Below are 23,172 nucleotides of genomic sequence, written 5' to 3' on the forward strand. Positions count from 1 at the left end.
CGGCAAGTGGCTTTTGCTGTCGCCAAGGCAAAAACTCGGGCATGGGAGGAGTTTGGCGAGGCCATAGAGAAAGACTTTGGACGGCTTCCGGCAGCTCAGGAGGGGGAAGCAGTGGTCCGTCAATACTGTGTACAGTGGAGATGGGGAACTGCTGACCTCAACTTGGGACGTTGTGGGTTGGTAGAAGGAATACTTTGAAGACCTCCTCAATCCTACCAACACGTCTTCCAATGAGGAAGCAGAGCTGGGGGAATCAAGGGTGAACTCTCCTATCTCTGGGGCTGAAGTCGCTGAGGTGGTCAAAAAGCTCCTTGGTGGCAAGGCCCTGGGGGTGGATAAGATCCGCCTAGAGTTCCTTAGACTCTGGATGCTGTGGGGCTTTCCTGGCTGACACTCCTCTGCAGCATCGCATGGACATCGGGGACAGTGCCGCTGGACTGGTAGACTGGGGTGGTGGTCCCCCTTTTTAAGAAGGGGGACCGGAGGGTGTGTTCCAATTACAGGGGAATCACACTCCTCAGCCTCCCTGGTAAGGTCTATTCAGGGGTCCTGGAGAGGACCGACCCCGGATAAGCGGCAGAAGATGGATGAATGGATGGATAGGTCAGGGTTACACTGGAGGGGTGTTCATTATTTTTTAAGGATTCATCCGATTAAAAGTAATTGAACCTCCAAATTAACATAACTGGGGGCATGTCTTTTTGATAGACAGGTGCCTGATATCTAGCTGCAAGAAGGCAGGTTGTAGAACAACTATGGTTTTTAGCTGGCTAACAGCACTACTTAGCTTTAGCCCTCCTACCTGTTAGCTGGTTAGCTCTTGTCAGGTCTGGTTTAGCTCACTTAGTGCTTAGCTAGGGTACAGTCGGAGTTTGATAGATCTTTATCGTCCACCCTCATGGTCACAGCCCCCCTCTCAGCTCTACTTCTTTGCCCATTTTTGTATTCTCCAGAAGAAATGGCACGCTTGACACTGTCAATATGGTGACAGTGGGAACCGCCCAATAAGCCAGTTCAGTTTTTCTGAAACCCACAGATGACGTCATGGAAGCTCCATCATTTATACAGTCTATGCTTCAAACCCTTCATATACAATCTTTTATTTGTCTTCTGCCTCCTGGTGAAGACAGTTTGTACGACAATAGTTCTGACATCACATGGTAATAAAAAGGGCTCCCAGGGCCACTACTAGAAAAAAACTAAATCAGCAACGTCTTCATGCAGGTGTAAATATCTTCGCTAAACTTCCTCTCAGAGTTTAGTCCAAGCGGCAACCTCCGGCGGTTAAAAGTGAAGCCTATGCGGAAGTGCATAAAACTGCAGTTCCCTCTTCATCCGCTAGGGGCTGCAAAACAGAGCAAATCCCCATAGAATCCCATGTTAAAAAGGCCAAATTCACGGCAGAAATAAACATGTTTACAGCCTGGTTCAAAAATCCATTTTCGATTTATAGGTCAGGTTTACCTTCATGACAACTGTGGAGGGAGTGAATTTATTTCCTAACTCGTCCGTTTAAAAGTAATTTAATCTCGAAATTCGGCATATTGAGGGGCATGTCCTTTTGATTGACAGGTACCAATCTCCGGCTTCAAGTCAGAAGAATGTACAAGAACCGTGGTTTTTAGCCAGTTAACAACGTGACTTAGCTTTAGCCCGCTTACCTCCGTTAGCTGATTAGCTTCCGTTATCTCGGCGTTAGCTCGGTTAGCTTTTAGCTACAGAAAGCTCGGAGTTCGCTCGATGTCAATCATCCGCCATGACACTCACGGCTCCCCTCTCAGTTCCACCTCTGCCTATATTTGTATTTGGCGCATGACGCTGCCAAGATGGCGATGGTAGTTACCGCCCACCCAGCTTCAACTCAGCTCTTCAGAAAACTAAGGGTTTCTGAAGAGCTGTCTATGGTCTAGTCCTATTGACCTCTTACTGCCAAAACTTCTGTTTTGTTTTGCTAATTCACGCTCCAGCGGGCGTTGAAGGATTAAACCTTGGTTTTGTTTTGCAGTCATTGCTCCAGCAGGTGTTGAAGGGATAAATCTTGGCCCTTTTTTTGCTGACTCATACAGATGCTGCTGCTTGAATGTTCATGTTTACTTTGTTTGCAGCGAGGACGAAGCTGCAGCCGTGTACAAAGCCGCCCGGCAGCTCAACATGACCGGCTCGGGTTACGTATGGCTGGTTGGAGAGAGAGAGATGACCAGCAAAGCTCTGAGCGAAGCTCCAGACGGTACGTTCAGCCCATCTCCCTCTTCCTCTGTCGTCTTCCTCCTCTCTGGCTGTATGTAGCTCTGCTTCCATCCAGCCCTTAGACTGGAGGTTGATCCTGCAGAACAACCTGCAGGAGTTAGTTCTGGAGGCTCTGAAGTCCAAACTGAAGTTACCCCGTAGTTGCCTGAATAAAAATGCTGTACAGCTAAATCAGCTCACAGCCAACAAGCAGAGAGGAACACTACAGATCTTTTAATTATGACAGATAAGCAAGCTCTGGGAAATTCATACCTGCAAACTCAGAAACTGTGGAAAATTTAACCAAGTGAACCCCTTTAACTGTTGTTTGTTGGTTCCCTTCTTATTTTATAACATGAATAATCAGAAAACAATCTGGAAGCAGAGGAGAAACCCTCCGACTATCATTCACTTTGAGAGACTATGTAGGCTAATGCTAACACGTTGATGCAAACTGATGCGCTAACTCACAGACATGTCGGGAAAGGTCAGAGAACAGGATCAGGGAAACATTTAGTTACCCCCCAGATGCAAACAACCAAACGTTGCAAGTAAAAGCTGCCGTTAACCACCAAGAGAAAACTATGATTCTGATTGGCCAAATGATGATGCCGATGATTCCAACAAAGATGTTTTATTGTTCTCCGTCTTTTGATCGCAGCATGACTCAACGTGAGCTTTGATTTTCACTATGCGACACATTTGCAGAAATAAAAATCAATCTGTGGACCAGAAAGTAAGAAAATAAAGCAATGGAAACGTTAGCTAGCACTTGGCAGAGATAGCAATGTTAGCTAATGAAGGCTGTTTTCATTACAACAGTCCCAGAACCTGATTCACACATTTCACGCTGTACTTTACTTATCCAGACCAAATACTGCCACGCTTCCATGGAGACCATTAAAGATGAGGCTTTGGCCACTGTAGATGGATCCGCTGAAAAGTCCAGATGGATCTCTAAGGTCCTGGTCCAGGTCTAAAATCTGATCTTTGCTGGTTCAAACTAAAGAGATAGGAACAAAGATTCAGTTTGAACCAGTTATTTGTTATGAGTCGGCACAGCTCTGCTTCATCCTACAAGTTAGGAAACTTTCTATTCACAAGGACTCAGAGTTCAGATCGTCTGGTAGCAGGACTGGACTGGAACTGGTCTGGTGCTGGGATTGGACTGGAACTGGTCTGGTACGAGGACTGGACTGGAACTGGTCTGGTACGAGGACTGGACTGGAACTGGTCTGGTACGAGGACTGGACTGGAACTGGTCTGGTGATAGGATTGGACTAGAACTGGTCTGGTACGAGGACTGGACTGGAACTGGTCTGGTACTAGGACTGGACTGGAACTGGTCTGGTGATAGGATTGGACTGGAACTGGTCCAGTACGAGGACTGGACTGGAACTGGTCTGGTGATAGGATTGGACTGGAACTGGTCTGGTGCTGGGATTGGACTGGAACTGGTCTGGTACGAGGACTGGACTGGAACTGGTCTGGTACGAGGACTGGACTGGAACTGGTCTGGTACGAGGACTGGACTGGAACTGGTCTGGTACTAGGACTGGACTGGAACTGGTTTGGTATCAGGACTGGACTGGAACTGGTCTGGTACGAGGACTGGACTAGAACTGGTCTGGTACGAGGACTGGACTGGAACTGGTCTGGTGATAGGACTGGACTGGAACTGGTCTGGTACGAGGACTGGACTGGAACTGGTCTGGTACGAGGACTGGACTGGAACTGGTCTGGTACTAGGACTGGACTGGAACTGGTCTGGTGATAGGATTGGACTGGAACTGGTCCAGTACGAGGACTGGACTGGAACTGGTCTGGTATTAGGACTGGACTGGAACTGGTCTGGTATCAGGACTGGACTGGAACTGGTCTAGTACGAGGACTGGACTAGAACTGGTCTGGTACGAGGACTGGACTGGAACTGGTGTGGTACTAGGACTGGACTGGAACTGGTCTGGTACGAGGACTGGACTAGAACTGGTCTGGTATGAGGACTGGACTGGAACTGGTCTGGTATTAGGACTGGACTGGAACTGGTCTGGTATCAGGACTGGACTGGAACTGGTCTAGTACGAGGACTGGACTAGAACTGGTCTGGTATGAGGACTGGACTGGAACTGGTGTGGTACTAGGACTGGACTGGAACTGGTGTGGTATGAGGACTGGACTGGAACTGGTCTGGTACTAGGACTGGACTGGAACTGGTCTGGTACTAGGACTGGATAGGGATAAACATTAGGTCAGTAAAACCTTTTCATCCCAGTTTCATAAACTTGAAGGCTTCATCAGATTTCCAGAACCTTTGCACGTTTCCTGAGACATAACTTGATTGGATGGAAACACAGCTGCTCTCTCTCTGTTCTTCTGGATGTCTCTCTGCCTCTCTCTCTTTGGTCGTGCTGTAGGTCTGGGATGAAGGAAGCTATTCCTCCTCCTCACTGTCAGTTAGCTTCTCAGCGTCCTGGTGTGTTTCTCTCTGGTTCTTCTGACTGCTGGTTGAACGTTTAAACACGGAGGACGAAGGCGTGTTTAAAGGTTCTGAACCGCTGGTTCTGTTCTGGCTCCTTGTAACTGTGGCTTTAAATGTGTCTAACATCTTTTTGTTTGTTTCATTTTCTATAGTGTGTGTCGTCGTCCCGCCCGTCCGCCTGTTCTCACAGTACACCAGCCCGTCACGTGGGCCCTAACGGGGAGGGTGGGGGGTGGGTGCTCAGGTTCACGGGGTTGGGAGGGCGGGGTGGTAAGCAGCTAGCGTTGCTGCGCTAACCGTGATGTGTGTCCAATCAAACACTGGTAAGATGCATACGCTGCTTCCTGTTACCTGCTCGATGCTTTTGCCACCGGTCAGCAGCCGATTACTCAGCCAGCCAGAGAACCTCGTATGGACCAAGCATGGAGATGTCCAAGCATGGAGATGTCTCCACATTACACTTCCTGGTTTGTCCAGACAGGAAGTTAGGCATTTTAAATTGGGTCATATCACTCTTTCTGGTCTGAAAATCTGTCAGATAAGTTGTTCTAGCTGGTTGTGTAACATCTTCACCACATCAGGACTTCACCCTGCTGCTGCTCTCTGGCTGATGAGTAATATGCCTCACACTGTCTTTCCTCCAGAAAACATCCTCACCAACCGGCTGCTGCACTCTTAAAAATGAACTTTTCTCCACATCTGCACCTGTCCAGATGTGTAACAAAAAAAAATCATTTTTGTAAAAGTGCAGCGAGACCTCACTCTGAAAGTAATCCTGTGGTTTGTCTCTGCTCCAGCAGCTCCACGGTTTCTTTTCAAGGAAAATGCTTCAGATAGTTTGGTTAGAAAATCAGCCTACGGGGTTGAAGATCTGGTTCAGGGTCCTGAAAACAGAGTTTCTAAAATTCCCTCTCAAATTTCTTTTCACCATGGGTTTATTCAGGAAATTTTTGCAGGAAAGTTGCAGCACAAAAACATCTTATTTTCAGAAAAACTTAACGTTTTTAATCAGCTGTAATCTTTCTTTGTGTCATGTAGTGATGGGATGAGGAGTTACCTTCAAATAACTTCACTTGAGTTAAAGCAAAACATTGCCACAACAATTACTCAAGAAAGAATACTGTAAAAGAGAGAGAAAAATACTAATTTACTAAGTAACTGGTTGTAATGAAACCACACAAAAATATATAATAATTTGTAAATCCTGGGCCCTGTGATGGACTGGCAACCAGTCCAGGGTGTACCTGCCTCTTGCCCAATGATTGCTGGGATAAGCTTCAGCTTTCCCACGACCCTTAATTGGACTCAGCGGGAAGTGGATGGATGTAATCCAGGTCTTTTCAAATACTAAAGTATAAAAGTAATAAAAGCTTACAGTAGCTAACACTAATTCATTCCTTCATAAAAATTGAGTAGTAGTCTGCAGCAGTTTTTAGACTGGGATTCTGGGTTACCAACAATTAGCATCCACCTAGCCACAGCAAAAGCGAATTAGAGATTTACATGTTGAATGCATGGCAGCACGTCCATTCTCATCATCCCGACAATTGCGCAAATTCTAAATATCGCAATAAAAAACTTGTTATTGTAAACACCAACATTTCAAAGCATTTCTCAAATATTGCTAAAAAGGTTTTACGCGTCCCTGGATGAGACGTAGGGGGTCACATGACAAGCTTATCTCGCATAAAGATGGCGCGGCATGTATGGACAGAGATTTAAAGAGAAAGATTAGAAAGATATGAACTCCATCCTTGATAACAAACAACAGCCAAAATGCAGAGGTTTACAATTAATTTAGAAAGGTAAGCAAGATGGTAATGCTTTGAAAAGCTGTGGAAAATCCTCCACAGCAAGTGGAAAACCCTGAAACAACACAGCCTGGCAACCTGGCAACCTGGCAAAAGACGCAGTTCTCCCAAAATTTCATCTGCTTTTATTTTGAAAAACATGTAATGCCTAATTTGTGAAATGATCCAAAGGTGGCATCCTTCTGGCAAAAGACAGCATTTGAAATTAAATTCATGAAAATTTCTTCGCAAAGTTATTTAAGCACGGTGCAGTAAAAATACTCCTGTAGGTACACCTTTTCAAAAAGTTACTTAAGTGTAACTCGTTATTGCTCACCCCCGGGGTCTTTAGTAACCATCATTGTGTTTAGAAAAGCTACATTTACTAAGGTTATATCTTATGTGTTTCAGCTTATATTTTTGATAAAATAAAGTCTGCTGCAGATAGAAAGATAAAGACCCAAATGTAGAATGTGCTGGAACAAGAGCAATAGTAGGATAGAGTTGTATTTCCATTGTGTGGCATTGGCTCTCTGTTACTGAGACTTTTTAATGATTTGGGACTGAATTCTTGCTGAATCAAATATTTTAGCTAATGATGTATGTAGTAATCTTCTTCAGACCCAAGTTAATATTTGGTTAGTTTGTGTACAACATCCAGTTAACAGAATAAGATATTATGGTCCAGACAACAAATACGTAATGTCCATGTATCAGATTTTAGGAGTTGAAAGGAAACAATTTATTTGGCTTCTTCATATATTGTTTATGAAGGACAGCTGTATCTGAGCCATCAGGAGGTGAAACTCAGTGTTGCTTTATGAAAAGATGATGCTCAGCAAAGGCAGTTTGACCCAGTTCAGCACCTGAATCCGAGTCTGGACTGTTTGTCATGTAAAAGTATTCTTACAGGAAAGCAGCCGTAATGTTTTGTTAAATTACTATTAAACTTACTCACCATAGGTTGATTTCTTTTGAGAGGGGACCGAATAATGTGAACAGCTAAATTCTGATAGAAAATTTAAAAAAAAAAACAACAAAAAAAAAAAACCCCCAAAAACATCACAACAGACACAAAAACCAACAGAGCCATCGGAAGGATTGCATCAGACAACCCAGCTGTTCTCATTATTCTGTTGGCCCATGTTTCTGAAACGGTTTCCTGCAAAGACACCAGCAATGCAGAGCTGCGACATACTGGATTTTGTTGTTGTTTTTCTTCATCAGACTCATATCACATCATGAGGAAAACATTTCTACATTTGCTGCTCCGGCTAATGAAGCAACAGTCTGTTAGCAGTGTTAGCATTCTTTATCACTTTCCCAAAAACTGCATTCACATTCTTTATACAATCTCGGTGATCCAGTTAGTTTAATTAGGATAACCCCCCATCTTCATTTAGAGATCCTGGTCATTTTCTGTTTGTCTTCAATATTAATAATGTGAGGAACGTTAGCTCACTGGATGGTAAACAAGCTCCTACAAGCTGTTTTAGCATGTTAGCATGTCAGGTGGTTTTTTTTTAACTTTGAACTATTGGGTCAGATGTTCCCCGTGTTTCTGATGACAGATTAGAGTCCAACTGGTAGTTTTTCCCTGTATTTTTTGTGGATGCAAGCTGTAACTAGCTGCTCCCTTAGGTTGTTACTCAGTTGCTTACTTAGCAATGCTTAACAGTGTGACATAGCTTCTCATGTATGTTTCAGTTCTAAATGTTAGCCAGTTGTTAGTTGAGAATTAGTAACTGTGTGTTAGGTGCTCACAGGCTTTGCTTGTAAATGTTAACCAGCTGTTATTTGGGGAATATGTGGTAGCTGCTCTCAAAGCTTTTAGTTGTAAACATTAGCCAGTTTTAGCTAGTTGTTCACTAGGGAATGCTAATAGTGTGAGCTAGCTTTTCATGTATTTTTCATTTGTAAACATTTGCCAGTTTTCACTGAGGAACACTAACATTGTGAGTTAGCTGCTTACAGTTAAACATGTTAGCTAACTTGACTTCTGGGAATGCTAACAGTGTGAGCTAGATGCTCATTTATCTTTTATAGTAAATTTTAGCCAGTTGTTCATTGAGGAATGTCAACAGTGTTGTTGTGGCCCAGCTGGAGGACAAATGTGGACACTTTTCTTTGTAGTGTGACGAGTCTGCTGAAAGAAAACAACAGCTACGGTTCATAATGTCTCAGCTGGGCTTTTCTGCGCCAAGACAAACAGCTGTGATTGTCAGTGAACTCCCTGCATGCAATTTGGTGCTACTGAACACTGACCTGAAGCCTGAAGCCCTGAGTGTGTGTGTTTAAATTACAGTGAGGCGCTTTTTAATTACTTATGTAAAGTTAGATTACAGTGTGTGTGTGTGAGATGGTGATTAATTAGCATGTGCGGGTATATAAAGATGATTTTCAGTCTGTAATTTCCTTTTTTGTGTGTGTGCACGGTGCAGGCCTGCTGGGCCTACAGTTGATTAACGGTAAGAACGAGTCGGCTCACATCGCAGACGCAGTTGCCGTGGTGGCTCAGTCTCTGCAGGAATTGTTTGAGAAGGAGAACATCACAGAGCCTCCACGAGGCTGCGTGGGAAACACCAACATCTGGAGGACTGGACCACTCTTCAAACGGTTGGTACTGTCACAAACAGGTCGGATTGTCTCAATTATATCAGTAAAATCCTGATTAAAAAAATGGACATAAATTACCAGATTCTTACACAGTTTCTAACAATAGTGTTTATATTAAGAACGTTATGCAGATGTCGAAGGTTTTCCATTTAACAGAAATAAAACGTGAGTAGAGCTGCTTCTCTGTGGTGTTTTAATCTCAGTCAACTTGTCTCTTTTAGCTGGAGAAGAAAAGTAGAATCAGAGTGAAAAGCTTCACTGATCTGATCTGAATTCAGACTCGAGTCAGAGTGACACAACTAGGATAATAAACCTTCCTGTCACTCGTCCTCCTCTTCCTCACTGAATGACCTACATAGTTCATCAGTCCAGATGAATCATAATTGTTCCTGAAGCCAAGTATCTCCAATGTATTCCATGTTACCTTCATTTATCTGAATCTCTGTATGGGTCAACTGCTAAAACCTAAAACTCTCTTTCCTGCTCTCTGATTGGCTCCTCAGTGTGCTGATGTCATCGAAGTACCCTGATGGCCTGACGGGACGGATCGAGTTTAACGACGATGGTGACCGGCGCTTCGCCACCTACAGTATCCAAAACTACCAGCAGAAACTAGGTCGCCTCGTCCAGGTTGGAGTCTTCAACGGATCCCAGGTACACCTGTCACAAACAGGTCGCTGCACCTCTTTTTAATGCCTGGTTCTTGTCATACAGTCAGTCACACAGAGTAAAAAAAAGACTATTTAAACAGCCAAAGTAAAAATGACTACAGGGAAGCCCTCACTTCCCTCTCCCAGCCACATTTTCCAGGTCTTCAGGGGGATCCCGTGACTTTCCCAGGCTAGCCGGGAGACGTAATCCCTCCATGTAAACCTTCCGGCTGAGCTTGACCGGGCCCCATGGGCAAAGGCCCAGCCAGTAGACACTTGCCTTCATGCCCCACCTCCAGCAAAATAGTATGTAGATATATTGCATATTCATTGTGGCAGATTTACTAACTGGATGCAGAAGTACTATTTTAAATATGCCACCCTCAACCACAGCCCTGTTTTATTCCAGAGCTGTCAAAGTTTACGGGGTATTAACGCATAAACTCGAACTCCTTTTAACTGCATTCATTTTGTTAACACACAATTACAACATGTGCTGCCTGCATAGTTTTAGGAAGCAATGCAGAAATAAGGTTGTGATTCTACAGTAGAAATGGACACAGATTGGGTCATTTACATGAACAGCTTAGCTTTAAAAGCTCTGGAAGTTGCTCCTCTGAACAAGTCTAAGGTTCTTTTTTTTTTTTTTTACTGCTGTTGAAGTTAATTAAGTTACCATGTAACATGTGTTATGTCTTAAATACCCCTTGCTATACTGTGTAGATCAGTCAGCCGCCTTCCTCTAAAGACAGTCTGTTATGGACAGCTTCTGCTACGACTGGCTGTATTTAAACAATCCGGGCACACAGGCTGTGCTGGAACGGATTTGTTTATTTTTTTGCTTCTCAACATCCCATCTTCGGGCAACAACACTTGCATCAGCCTCAAACATTCACAACACTTCCTTTTCCAGTGTTTGAGGTTTCAGAATAAAGGTTCTACTTAGTGCAGTTTGTGCAAATATTGTAGCTTCCAGCAGAAATGTCCTGATAATTGTACAAGCAGAAACCTTTCAGCATCTGATCTGGATAAACTGAGGAAGCTAGAAACGATGCTGGAGCGCTGCAAGATATTCTAACATGTACAGGATACAGATACAGGATATATAATAGTGTTTATATGTTTGTTTGTTTGTTTTTTAAAAAAGGTGAGGTTGTTAGAAGTGCCAAAGATAGTGTCTGCAAAAGGGTTTAGTGTTCATGTGCACATGTATGTATGTGTGTGAATTCATTCAGCATTAGTTCAGTAAATTAAGCAACCAAAGGGCCTTTAACTGCACATACACAAGAACAAACAGGACTATTAAAAGAAAGGGATTGATATCCTGTAATGGTACATTTAAAGACAGCTACAAAATCTGCGATTATTTTCAATTAATCTTGAGTTAACACAGGACATTATGCAATTAATTGCAATTAAAATTCCTAGTTAAAATGCATATAAAATAATAAGTGGACCAAAGAGCACTTTTGGCATCAAGGGGCCAAAGGGCAGGTGCCCCTGCACATGCCTGTATCTCTGGCAGCATATGCAGGTGTCAGTCTCAGTGGTGCGGATTCACATCTCTCCCATCTTACTGCAGTTTAGATCCATCAAGCTGTAGTCAGATATGTGCTGCAGGCGCTGGGACTCGAGCCTTGGGCCTGGTTAAATATGAATGTACAGATGCAGTATTGATGCTGTCATTTAGTCAGCCTGTCGGTGATGGACCTGCAGCAACAGCTTTACCATCTAAAGCTCAGGTGTCTGTTTCAGGTTGTGATGAACCCTCAGAGGAAGATCATCTGGCCTGGAGGAGAGACAGAGAAACCAGTTGGATACCAGATGTCAACCAAACTGAAGGTGCCGTCACCATGTCTGCTTGTGTTATTGTTATGGTTATGTAATGAAGCTGCTCAGAGCAAGTTCAGAGCAGAACTCTCTCTCATGCTGGAAGAGTTTAGACTTACAACTGATAACTGTACAGCAGACTGAGGATGAGGAAAATGTCATGTGTGAAAAGAAGCAACATTAGCCTGTTTTCTCAAGATGACACATATATCAGATTTTAATAAGACACAAAAAAACAATAGCTGCTTTGCAAGGAATTGCTCACAGCAGCTGCTTATAGGAGGTCTTCACTGAAGGAAATACACACATTAAATGTTCTATGTAATACTGAAATACAGGACTAATTTACACCCACCAATCTGCCGAATGTGGATGGATGGATGGATGGATGGATGGATGTTTCCACACGGTGGGTCATTCTGCTGTTTATCTTCTCAGATCGTGACCATCCATCAGGAGCCGTTTGTTTATGTGAAGCCAACAAAGAGCGATGGAACGTGTAAAGAAGAATACACTGTCAACGGGGTTCTTATTAAGAAAGTCATCTGTACTGGACCTAACGGAACCATACCAGGTAGATTAAAAACCCAGCTCTGTGATATGGGTGGATGGATTGATAGTTTAATGATGAGTGATGGATAGATGGATGGATGGATGGATGGATGGATGGGTGGATGGATAAATGGATGATGAGTGATGGTTGGATGGATAGTTGGATGATGTGTGATGGATGGATGGATGGGTCAGTGGGTGGATGTATGGTTGGATGGATGGACGGGTGGATGAATGGATGGACATATGGATGGATGGGTGGGTGGGTGGATGGATGATGGATAGATCGATGGATGGATGGATGGATGGGTGGATGGATGGATGGATGGATAAATGGATGGATAAATGGATGAATGGATGGATGGGTGGATGAATGGATGGACATATGGATGGATGGGTGGATGGATGGATGGATGGATGGATAGATGGGTGGATGAATGGATGGATGGATGGATGGATGGATGGATGGATGGATGGATGGATGGATGGATGAATGAATGGATGGGTGGATGGATGGGTGGATGGATGGGTAGATGAATGGATGGACATATGGATGGATGGATGGATGGATGGATGGATGGGTGGATGGATGGATGGATGGATGGGTGGATGAATGGATGGACTTATGGATGGATGGGTGGGTGGATGGATGATGGATAGATCAATGGATGGATGGATGGATAAATGGATGATGAGCGATGGTTGGATGGATAGTTGGATGATGCGTGATGGATGAATGGGTCAGTGGGTGGATGTATGGATGGATGTATGGATGGATGGGTGGGTGGATGGATGGATGGATGGATGGATGGATGAATGGATGGGTGGGTGGATGATGGGTGGATGGATGGGCGGACATATGGATGGATGGGTGGATGGATGGATGGGTGGATGGATGGGTGGATGAATGGATAGATGGGTGGATGGATGGATGGACATATGGATGGATGATGGATAGATCAATGGATGGATGGATGGATAGATAAATGGATGATGAGCGATGGTTGGATGGATAGTTGGATGATGCATGATGGATGGATGGATGGGTCAGTGGGTGGATGTATGGATGGATGTATGGATGGATGGGTGGGTGGATGGACGGATGGATGAATGGGTGGATGGATGGATGGATGGATGGATGAATGGATGGGTGGGTGGATGATGGGTGGATGAATGGATGGACATATGGATGGATGGGTGGAGGGATGGATGGATGGATGGATGGATGGGTGGATGGATAAATGGATGATGAGTGATGGTTGGATGGATAGTTGGATGATGTGTGATGGATGGATGGATGGGTCAGTGGGTGGATGTATTGTTGGATGGATGGATGGATGGATGGATGAATGGATGGACATATGGATGGATGGGTGGGTGGATGGATGGATGGACATATGGATGGATGGGTGGATGGATGGATGGATGGATGGATGGATGGATGGATGGATGGGTGGATGAATGGATGGATGGGTGGATGGATGGATAACTGGATGGATAAATGGATGAATGGATGGATGGGTGGATGAATGGATGGACATATGGATGGATGGATGGATGGATGGATGGATGGGTGGGTGGATGGATGGATGGATGGATGGGTGGATGAATGGATGGATGGATGGGTGGATGGGTGGATGAATGGATAGATGGGTGGATGAATGGATGGACATATGGATGGATGGGTGGGTGGATGGATGGATAAATGGATGATGAGCGATGTTTGGTTGAATAGTTGGATGATGCGTGATGGATGGATGGATGGGTCAGTGGGTGGATGTATTAATGGATGTATGGATGGATGGGTGGATGGATGAATGGATGGATGAATGGTGGATGGATGGATGGATGGATGGATGGATGGATGGATGGATGGATAAATGGATGATGAGTGATGGTTGGATGGATAGTTGGATGATGTGTGATGGATGGATGGATGGATGGATGGGTCAGTGGATGGATGGATGTATGGATGGATGGATGGATGGGTGGATGAATGGATGGGTGGGTGGATGATGGGTGGATGGATGGATGGATGGATGGATGGGTGGATGGGTGGATGAATGGATAGATGGGTGGATGGATGGATGGACATATGGATGGATGATGGATAGATCAATGGATGGATGGATGGATAAATGGATGATGAGCGATGGTTGGATGGATAGTTGGATGATGCATGATGGATGGATGGATGGGTCAGTGGGTGGATGTATGGATGGATGGGTGGGTGGATGGATGGATGGATGAATGGGTGGATGGATGGATGGGTGGATGAATGGATGGATAGATGGATAGATGGGTGGATGAATGGATGGATGGATGGGTGGATGGATGGATGGATGGATGGATGAATGGATGAATGACTGGATGGGTGGATGGATGGGTGGATGAATGGATGGACATATGGATGGATGGGTGGATGGGTGGATGGATGGGTGGATGAATGGATGGACTTATGGATGGATGGGTGGGTGGATGGATGATGGATAGATCAATGGATGGATGGATGGATGGATGGATAAATGGATGATGAGCGATGGTTGGATGGATAGTTGGATGATGCGTGATGGATGGATGGATGGGTCAGTGGGTGGATGTATGGATGGATGGATGGGTGGGTGGATGATGGGTGGATGGATGGGTGGACATATGGATGGATGGGTGGATGGATGGATGGGTGGATGAATGGATAGATGGGTGGATGGATGGATGGATGGATGATGGATGGATCAATGGATGGATGGATGGATGGATGGATGGATGGATAAATGGATGATGAGCGATGGTTGGATGGATAGTTGGATGATGCATGATGGATGGATGGATGGGTCAGTGGGTGGATGTATGATGGATGTATGGATGGATGGGTGGGTGGATGGATGGATGGATGAATGGGTGGATGGATGGATGGATGGATGAATGGATGGATGGGTGGATGATGGGTGGATGAATGGATGGACATATGGATGGATGGGTGGATGGATGGATGGATGGATGGGTGGATGGGTGGATGGGTGGATGGATAAATGGATGATGAGTGATGGTTGGATGGATAGTTGGATGATGTGTGATGGATGGATGGATGGGTCAGTGGGTGGATGTATGGTTGAATGGATGGATGGATGGGTGGATGAATGGATGGACATATGGATGGATGGGTGGGTGGATGGATGATGGATAGATCGATGGATGGATGGATGGATGGATAACTGGATGGATAAATGGATGAATGGATGGATGGGTGGATGAATGGATGGACATATGGATGGATGGGTGGATGGATGGATGGGTGGATGGATGAATGGATGAATGAATGGATGGATGGATGGATGGGTGGATGAATCGATGGATGGGTGGATGGATGGATGGATGGGTGGATGGGTGGATGAATGGATAGATGGGTGGATGAATGGATGGACATATGGATGGATGGGTGGGTGGATGGATGATGGATAGATCAATGGACTTATGGATGGATGGATAAATGGATGATGAGCGATGGATGGATGGATAGTTGGATGATGCGTGATGGATGGATGGATGGGTCAGTGGGTGGATGTATTAATGGATGTATGGATGGATGGGTGGATGGATGGATGGATGGATGGATGGGTGGATGGATGATGGGTGGATGAATGGATGGACATATGGATGGATGGGTGGATGGATGGATGGATGGATGGGTGGATGGATAAATGGATGATGAGTGATGGTTGGATGGATAGTTGGATGATGTGTGATGGATGGATGGATGGATGGGTCAGTGGATGGATGTATGTATGTATGGATGGATGGATGGGTGGATGAATGGATGGACATATGGATGGATGGGTGGGTGGATGGATGGATGGATGGGTGGTTGGATGGATGGATGGTTGGATGGATGGATGGGTGGATGGATGGATGAATGGATGGATGCTAGATGGATGGCTGAAAGGATATGGCTGACTAGTAGGGGGCGCTGCAGCCTTTCTGTTTCCAGCCTGTACAAGACAGCACGCTGGGTCCCATTTACAGTAAGAGTATGTAGAAATTACTGCCATCTGGTGGTGGAGTTGCAGATAGCAACCACAGCAAGGTCCATGAACTATGTAGCAACACACTGCACATCCATCTGTTGGCTGTGGAAGAAAAACAAAGTGATTTCTTTTGCTTTTTCAGGTTATTTGTGTTTTTTTAGGTTAAAAGTCTGATCCCAAAACAACAAAAAAAAAACAACTTAAACAATGTGTGATCCCTGCATGTTCTTCTCTTTCTTCTCTAACTGGGTATATGTCCTGCTTGATCAGATGTAACCACATTCTGGTTGGAAGAGTGTTTCTGTATTACCAGGTCAAATCTGTCTTTAAATCATCACAATGGAATCAACAGCTAGCATTAATATGTGTGTGTGTGTGCCTATGTGTGTAGGTCAGCCCATCGTTCCTCAGTGTTGCTATGGTTTCTGCATCGACCTCCTTATCAAGCTGGCAATGAACATGAACTTCACCTACGAGGTTCACCTTGTGGCTGATGGGAAATTTGGAACGCAAGAAAGAGTAAGTTGGATTAGGATTTGGAGGATGACGATGATGATGATGATGATGATAATGAACATGATAATGATAATGGTGAAAATGACAGTGGGTCAATGTGTTAGTTTAGAGGACAGATGCAGGACATAAAGCTGAAATTTGAAGTGTTTCTGAATCACATTTGTTCTCATTATTCTCAAAAGCTGGATTTATTACATGCAACAGTATGACTAGGGTCAACGTATATGACCAGCGTCTATGTACAGTATAACAAGCATCTACATATGGTAGAAACACCATTTCACACATATGGTATAACAAGCATCTATATATAGTAATACAAGCGTCTACTTACAGTAGGACAAGTGTCTATAAATGGTATGTTAAACGTCTTTGTACAATATGACAAGCATCTACATACAGAATGACAAACGTCTACGTAGTGTAGAACAAGCACCTATGCAGAGTAGGACAAGCGTCTACACATGGTAGAACCAGCGTCTACACATGGTAGAACCAGCGTCTACATACGGTATGACCACAGTCTGTCTACAGTGATGCTATAACTGACTTGATCCAGGCGTTGCGTGAGTATAAATCCAGTTTTATTTGTGAGGAAATCTTCACACACATGTTCGAGCTGCAGCTGCCAGCAGATAACTCAACTGCAAAAACTGTGAACCAGCACCAGCAACCGACCGCAAATACACATCCCACCCAACTGCATACTCCCACCCCTCCTCCCCCTGACCCCATTGCCCACTCACTTACCTAAATTCTTTTGCCATGATACCTCCCTTTATCACCCTCCTCCCCCCCACTCCCTCACCTTCTATTTGCAACTTAATACGTTCACTCCTGCACACCCTCATCTCTGCCTCTCAACATGCCTCGTGTAAGATGCCCCTGGGGGGGCAGAGAAGAGGAAGGTTATCATTGTAAATGAGAAGTTGTTTCTCAACTGACTTTACCTGGTTAAATAAAGGTTTAAAAAACAGAAAGGGGTGTGAGAGGACCCAATCGCCCCTGCACTCTAGAACACCCCCCTTTCGGTGTATATTCCGTAGGAAAGTGAGCTTCCAGAAGGAGAGCCGCCAGCGGCACTAGCCACCCCCCTCCTCCCCGGGGTCCCCGAGGACCAGGAGAGGCCAGGGGCAGCAACAACCCAAGCCCTCAGCAACTCAAACCAATGCAAGAAGATGCCAACCGACCTCATTGCCCCCCACAAAGGGGGGCGGGAAGACAAGGAAGGGGAGGGGTGGCAGAAGGTGACCCCAGAACAAAGGTCCACCGCCCACACGAAACGCCCCCACTTGAGCACGTCACAGTCCGTCCACTTCACCATCATCCCAGTATACACACACATCTACACACATACCAAAAGAAACACACACACACACACCCACATCTTGACACATACAGACACACACACAAACATTCAATCCACCCTCCAAAACCATCTTCCAGACCCCTACCCCTACCTCTCACCTCTACCCTTCCCTCATCTTAACCACTACCCCTACACCAAACACCCCCACACGCCCCTACACCCCCCCAAACACTCTCACATATACGCACCTCTACCGTCCAACACATGCTTGCATCGGTAACACCACACTTTACGTACCACTACACCCCTTCAACCCACACCAATACACCACCACACTTCCCCAAACATCCAACCCTCCACACACATTCACCACCCCACTCTCCTATACACACACCCCTACCTGAACACACACTGCCGCACACACACACCTCCCACAGATGTGTTTTAAGGTGGAATCCTGGATTTTAAACCACAGAGGAGGAGTAAAAGAATATTTACAAGCTGAAGTCTGAAGTCTACGTATACGTAATGAGTCCAGTCTCCACCTGAAGCAGATTGGAAATGAAACAGTTTGTGCATTTAGAAGAAGTTCTGCTTTGTGCGTGATGACAACAGAACCACATCATCTGCAAAGAGATGCAACCCTGAGGTTTCTAAACCAGACGGGGTCAGGTCCATGAACAGCATCGGAGATGGACTCCAGCTGGACGTGTGGCTGAGTGTGACGACTCAGCTCCTCCTTACATCCCTCTGCTCTGACAGTAAAACCACATGTGTAAACACGTCTTTGGAACATGTGATGCACATATGAATATCACATGAAGAACATGTGGTTGACACATATAACTCACGATCTTAGCGTGTTTGACACACAGAAAGAACATGTGAACCACCTTTAATCTACATGTGAGTGATGTGTGGTTCATATGTGGATGACATGAAGTCATTCTAAAGCCACTCATGTGGTCGACGTGTGTTTTTCTGTGTCTTTTCCACCGAACAGATGGAGGTTGTTCATACTCCGGTGACCCCTCAGTATCTCTGGGTGGGTAAAGATCTGGTCTCGGGTCCTGCTGGAAACCAGGTCTTGGATAAATAGGAACCAGTTTTAACTGAAACCTGATGGTTTTTCTATTTGTTGGAATTTTTTCTTCTCTAAAAGCATCAACATGTTTATTTATTCAGGACGTCAGGACTTGTTGCCATGGCGACTACTGCTCTGATTCTGACCTTGCTGTGGTGGAGAGTTGTGGGGCCATTATTCTCTGTGCCTGCTGCGTTCACCTTCCTCACCTCCTGGCTGCTCCTTTCAGCCTGTCAGCCTTCCTCTTAGTCCTCCTCCTGCTCTTCCTCCTCATCCTCCTCTTCCTCTCACACAGTTATTTGTAGTTCTTCATTTCTTCGTAACCCAGCTGACAGATTTAGCTTCTATGTAATAAGAATAAAACCGCAGCAGAGTTGCTGTGAAACTGACCTGCTGTCAGATTTTTTACCCTTCATCCTGATCAGCTGATAGGTTCATTGTTGGCTGATGATTGGCTCGTCTTTCCAGAAATTCCTCACACGTCGAGCAGCTTATGTCCTGCAGCTGTCGCAGAGTAAAAGCTTCTGCTGCCATTTGGAGGAACTGTGAGAGTGGAGCGCTGCTGCTGGTGTTACTGGATTAAAATGGATGCAGCGTCGCCACACAGCGCTCACGTTTATGCTGGCAGACCTGCTTCTGTGCTTCACGGATCAAACCACTGATTTACATTTTAGTCAAAGTGACAATCAAATTGATTCGTCTTTCACTTGCCTTACTTTCTGATCAAACGTGACGAGATGACACTATGTCTTAAAGTCGCCAAGAAGACATGAAAGCCCCTCAAACACCAACCACCAGAAGGTTCCTAGATGGACATCCTAGATGTGTTTTTTCTTGTATTATCTACTTGAATTGTCCTTCACCTCTTCAGGGAGGCTGCAAGGAAGCACCAGTCCGACCAGGCACAAAGAACGAAGGAAGAAATCAGCTGGAAATCATGACGACATCAAACTGTTCACATATAAAAACTGGTTTTAATAGACTGAAGATAAGCTTTTCTGGGAATCAGGGCTAGATCTACGAAGATCCCAGTAATATTTGTGTGTGCAGTCTTGGAGTTTGCGTTTGTTTTTTGTTTTTTTTAAGGGTTTCCTGCCGTCCCTGCCTCTCCACATCCATCCTGTGTTCCTCCAACAGCTCCAACATGCTGGATAAAACACATGTTTGGATTATTGGTTCCTTGTTCTTCCCAAAAATATTCCCACGAGAGTGAAAAACGCATTCTCTGCATCGCCTTGCTTTGTTTTGATGTCTCCTCCTTGTGACAATAACCTTAACTGTGCACAGTTACACAACAGACTGTTTGCACGTCCTTTTAAATAGCAAATGTGCTCTCCATGTTTGATTGATCCCATTGCGGTTGCACCAGCGACCTGTACAGGTTGCACCCTGCCTCTAGCCCTGCCAAATTAATATATTTACATGTTCTCCTCCCAACACCCACAAAATAGTGTGTGAAAGCTCTGTGTTAAAAATTTATTGAGGGAAACGTACTAACTGGATGCAAATGCGCCATTTTCCAGCTCTGAAACCCTCAGTGCATGTTGTTAGTAATTCAGTTTGTACATTTATTTCTGGCGCAGTGAGTTTGCACACATTGTAGTACACGCAAACCTTCAGTAGACCCGGACCTAAATAATAGAAAGACGGGCTTTGGTGTTTCCAGGTTATTTATGCGCTCTAATGAGTCTGATTTTATTTCCTTTGACACATAATCGTTTCAAACGGGATCCTGTTAAGAAGAACAACAGTGATTCTCAAAGGAAATACATCACAGGAACCATTAAATCATTTAATCCCTGGTTTAACCTGAGATCAAGGGTTAGTCCAGGCTCCAGATTAACTGACCTCTGAACTTCCCTCTGCAGGTCAACAACAGCAACAAGAAGGAATGGAATGGGATGATGGGCGAGCTGCTGGGAGGCCTGGCTGACATGATTGTGGCACCCCTCACCATCAACAATGAGCGCGCTCAGTACATCGAATTCTCCAAACCCTTCAAATACCAGGGGCTCACCATCCTCGTCAAGAAGGTGAGCAGACAATGTTGTTCAGTGTTTCTAGATGTGCATCTGCTCATCGGCTTTTACAGGAAACAGGAAGAACAATGGTTCTAGATGTTCAGGTTATATGAAGCCAGGTAATAAGCTAGCCAGGTATCTAGGTATCACGGTAACCAGGTAGGAAGCTAGCCATGTAACCAGGTAGCCAGGTAGCCACATATCCAGGTATCTAGGTATCCAGGTAGCCAGGAAGCTAGGTAGGAAGCTAGCCATGTGACCAGGTAGCCAGGTAGCCAGATATCCAGGTATCTAGGTATCACAGTAGCCTGGAAGCTAGGTAGGAAGCTAGCTAGGTATCCAGGTAGCCAGGAAACAAGGTAACCAGGTAACCAGGTAGCCATGTAGGAAGCTAGCCAGGTAGTCAGGTATCCAGATATCCAGGTATCCAGATATCCAGGTATCTAGGTATCCAGGTATCCAGATATCCAGGTATCTAGGTATCCAGAGATCCAAGTATCTAGGTATCCAGGTATCTAGGTATCCAGGTATCCAGATATCCAAGTATCCAGGTATCAAGATATCCAGATATCCAGGTATCTAGGTATCCAGGTATCCAGATATGCAGATATCTAGGTATCCAGGTATCCAGATATCCAGGTATCTAGGGATCCAGGTATCCAGATATCCAGGTATCTAGGTATCCAGGTATCCAGATATCCACGTATCTAGGTATCCAGATATCCAGGTATCCAGGTAGCCAGGAAACAAGGTAACCAGGTATCCAGATATCCAGGTATCTAGGTATCCAGGTATCCAGATATCCAGGTATCTAGGTATCCAGGTATCTAGGTATCCAGGTATCCAGATATCCAGGTATCCAGATATCCAGGTATCTAGGTATCCAGATATCCAGGTATCTAGGTATCCAGGTATCCAGATATCCAAGTATCTAGGTATCCAGGTATCCAGATATCCAGGTATCTAGGTATCCAGGTATCCAGATATCCAGGTATCTAGGTATCCAGGTATCCAGGTATCCAGGTATCCAGATATCCAGGTATCTAGGTATCCAGGTATCCAGATATCCAGGTATCCAGATATTCAGGTATCCAGATATCCAGGTATCTAGGTATCCAGGTATCTAGGTATCCAGGTATCCAGATATCCAGGTATCTAGGTATCCAGATATCCAGGTATCTAGGGATCCAGATATCCAGGTATCTAGGTATCCAGGTATCCAGATATCCAGGTATCCAGGTATCCAGATATCCAGGTATCTAGATATCTAGATATCCAGGTATCCAGGTATCCAGGTATCCAGATATCCAAGTATCTAGGTATCCAGATATCCAGGTATCTAGGTATCCAGGTATCCAGGTATCCAGATATCCAGGTATCTAGGTATCCAGGTATCCAGGTATCCAGATATCCAGGTATCTAGATATCCAGGTATCCAGATATCCAGGTATCTAGGTATCCAGGTATCTAGGTATCCAGGTATCCAGATATCCAGGTATCTAGGTATCCAGGTATCCAGGTATCTAGGTATCCAGGTATCCAGATATCCAGGTATCTAGGTATCCAGGTATCTAGGTATCCAGGTATCCAGATATCCAGGTATCCAGATATCCAGGTATCTCGGTATCCAGGTATCCAGATATCCAAGTATCTAGGTATCCACGTATCCAGATATCCAGGTATCTAGGTATCCAGGTATCTAGGTATCCACGTATCCAGATATCCAGGTATCTAGGTATCCAGGTATCTAGGTATCCAGGTATCCAGATATCCAGGTATCTAGGTATCCAGGTATCCAGATATCCAGGTATCCAGATATCCAGGTATCTAGGTATCCAGGTATCCAGGTATCCAGATATGCAGGTATCTAGGTATCCAGGTATCCAGATATCCAGGTATCTAGGTATCCAGATATCCAGGTATCTAGGTATCCAGGTATCTAGGTATCCAGGTACCCAGATATCCAGGTATCTAGGTATCCAGGTATCCAGATATCCAGGTATCTAGGTATCCAGATATCCAGTTATCTAGGTATCCAGGTATCCAGATATCCAGGTATCTAGGTATCCAGGTATCC

The 23,172-nt window shown here is 44.9% G+C and overlaps 1 protein-coding gene across 1 annotated transcript in view; it reads left to right on the forward strand.

Annotated features, from left to right (window-relative positions):
• Nucleotides 1-23,172, forward strand: part of grin1b (glutamate receptor, ionotropic, N-methyl D-aspartate 1b) — a gene marked incomplete at both ends in the record, with an annotated part of 63,812 nt that overhangs the window by 20,010 nt on the left and 20,630 nt on the right. Inside the window, 7 exons of the mRNA XM_079251744.1 lie at nt 2,106-2,227; nt 8,937-9,111; nt 9,615-9,765; nt 11,517-11,603; nt 12,030-12,165; nt 16,557-16,684; nt 20,943-21,107. Of these exons, the coding sequence (XP_079107870.1) occupies nt 2,106-2,227; nt 8,937-9,111; nt 9,615-9,765; nt 11,517-11,603; nt 12,030-12,165; nt 16,557-16,684; nt 20,943-21,107 (964 nt within the window). The remainder of the gene's footprint in view (nt 1-2,105; nt 2,228-8,936; nt 9,112-9,614; nt 9,766-11,516; nt 11,604-12,029; nt 12,166-16,556; nt 16,685-20,942; nt 21,108-23,172) is intronic.

The sequence above is a fragment of the Telmatherina bonti genome (genome assembly GCF_933228915.1).
Source record: "Telmatherina bonti genome assembly, chromosome: 13".
Taxonomy (NCBI): domain Eukaryota; kingdom Metazoa; phylum Chordata; class Actinopteri; order Atheriniformes; family Telmatherinidae; genus Telmatherina; species Telmatherina bonti.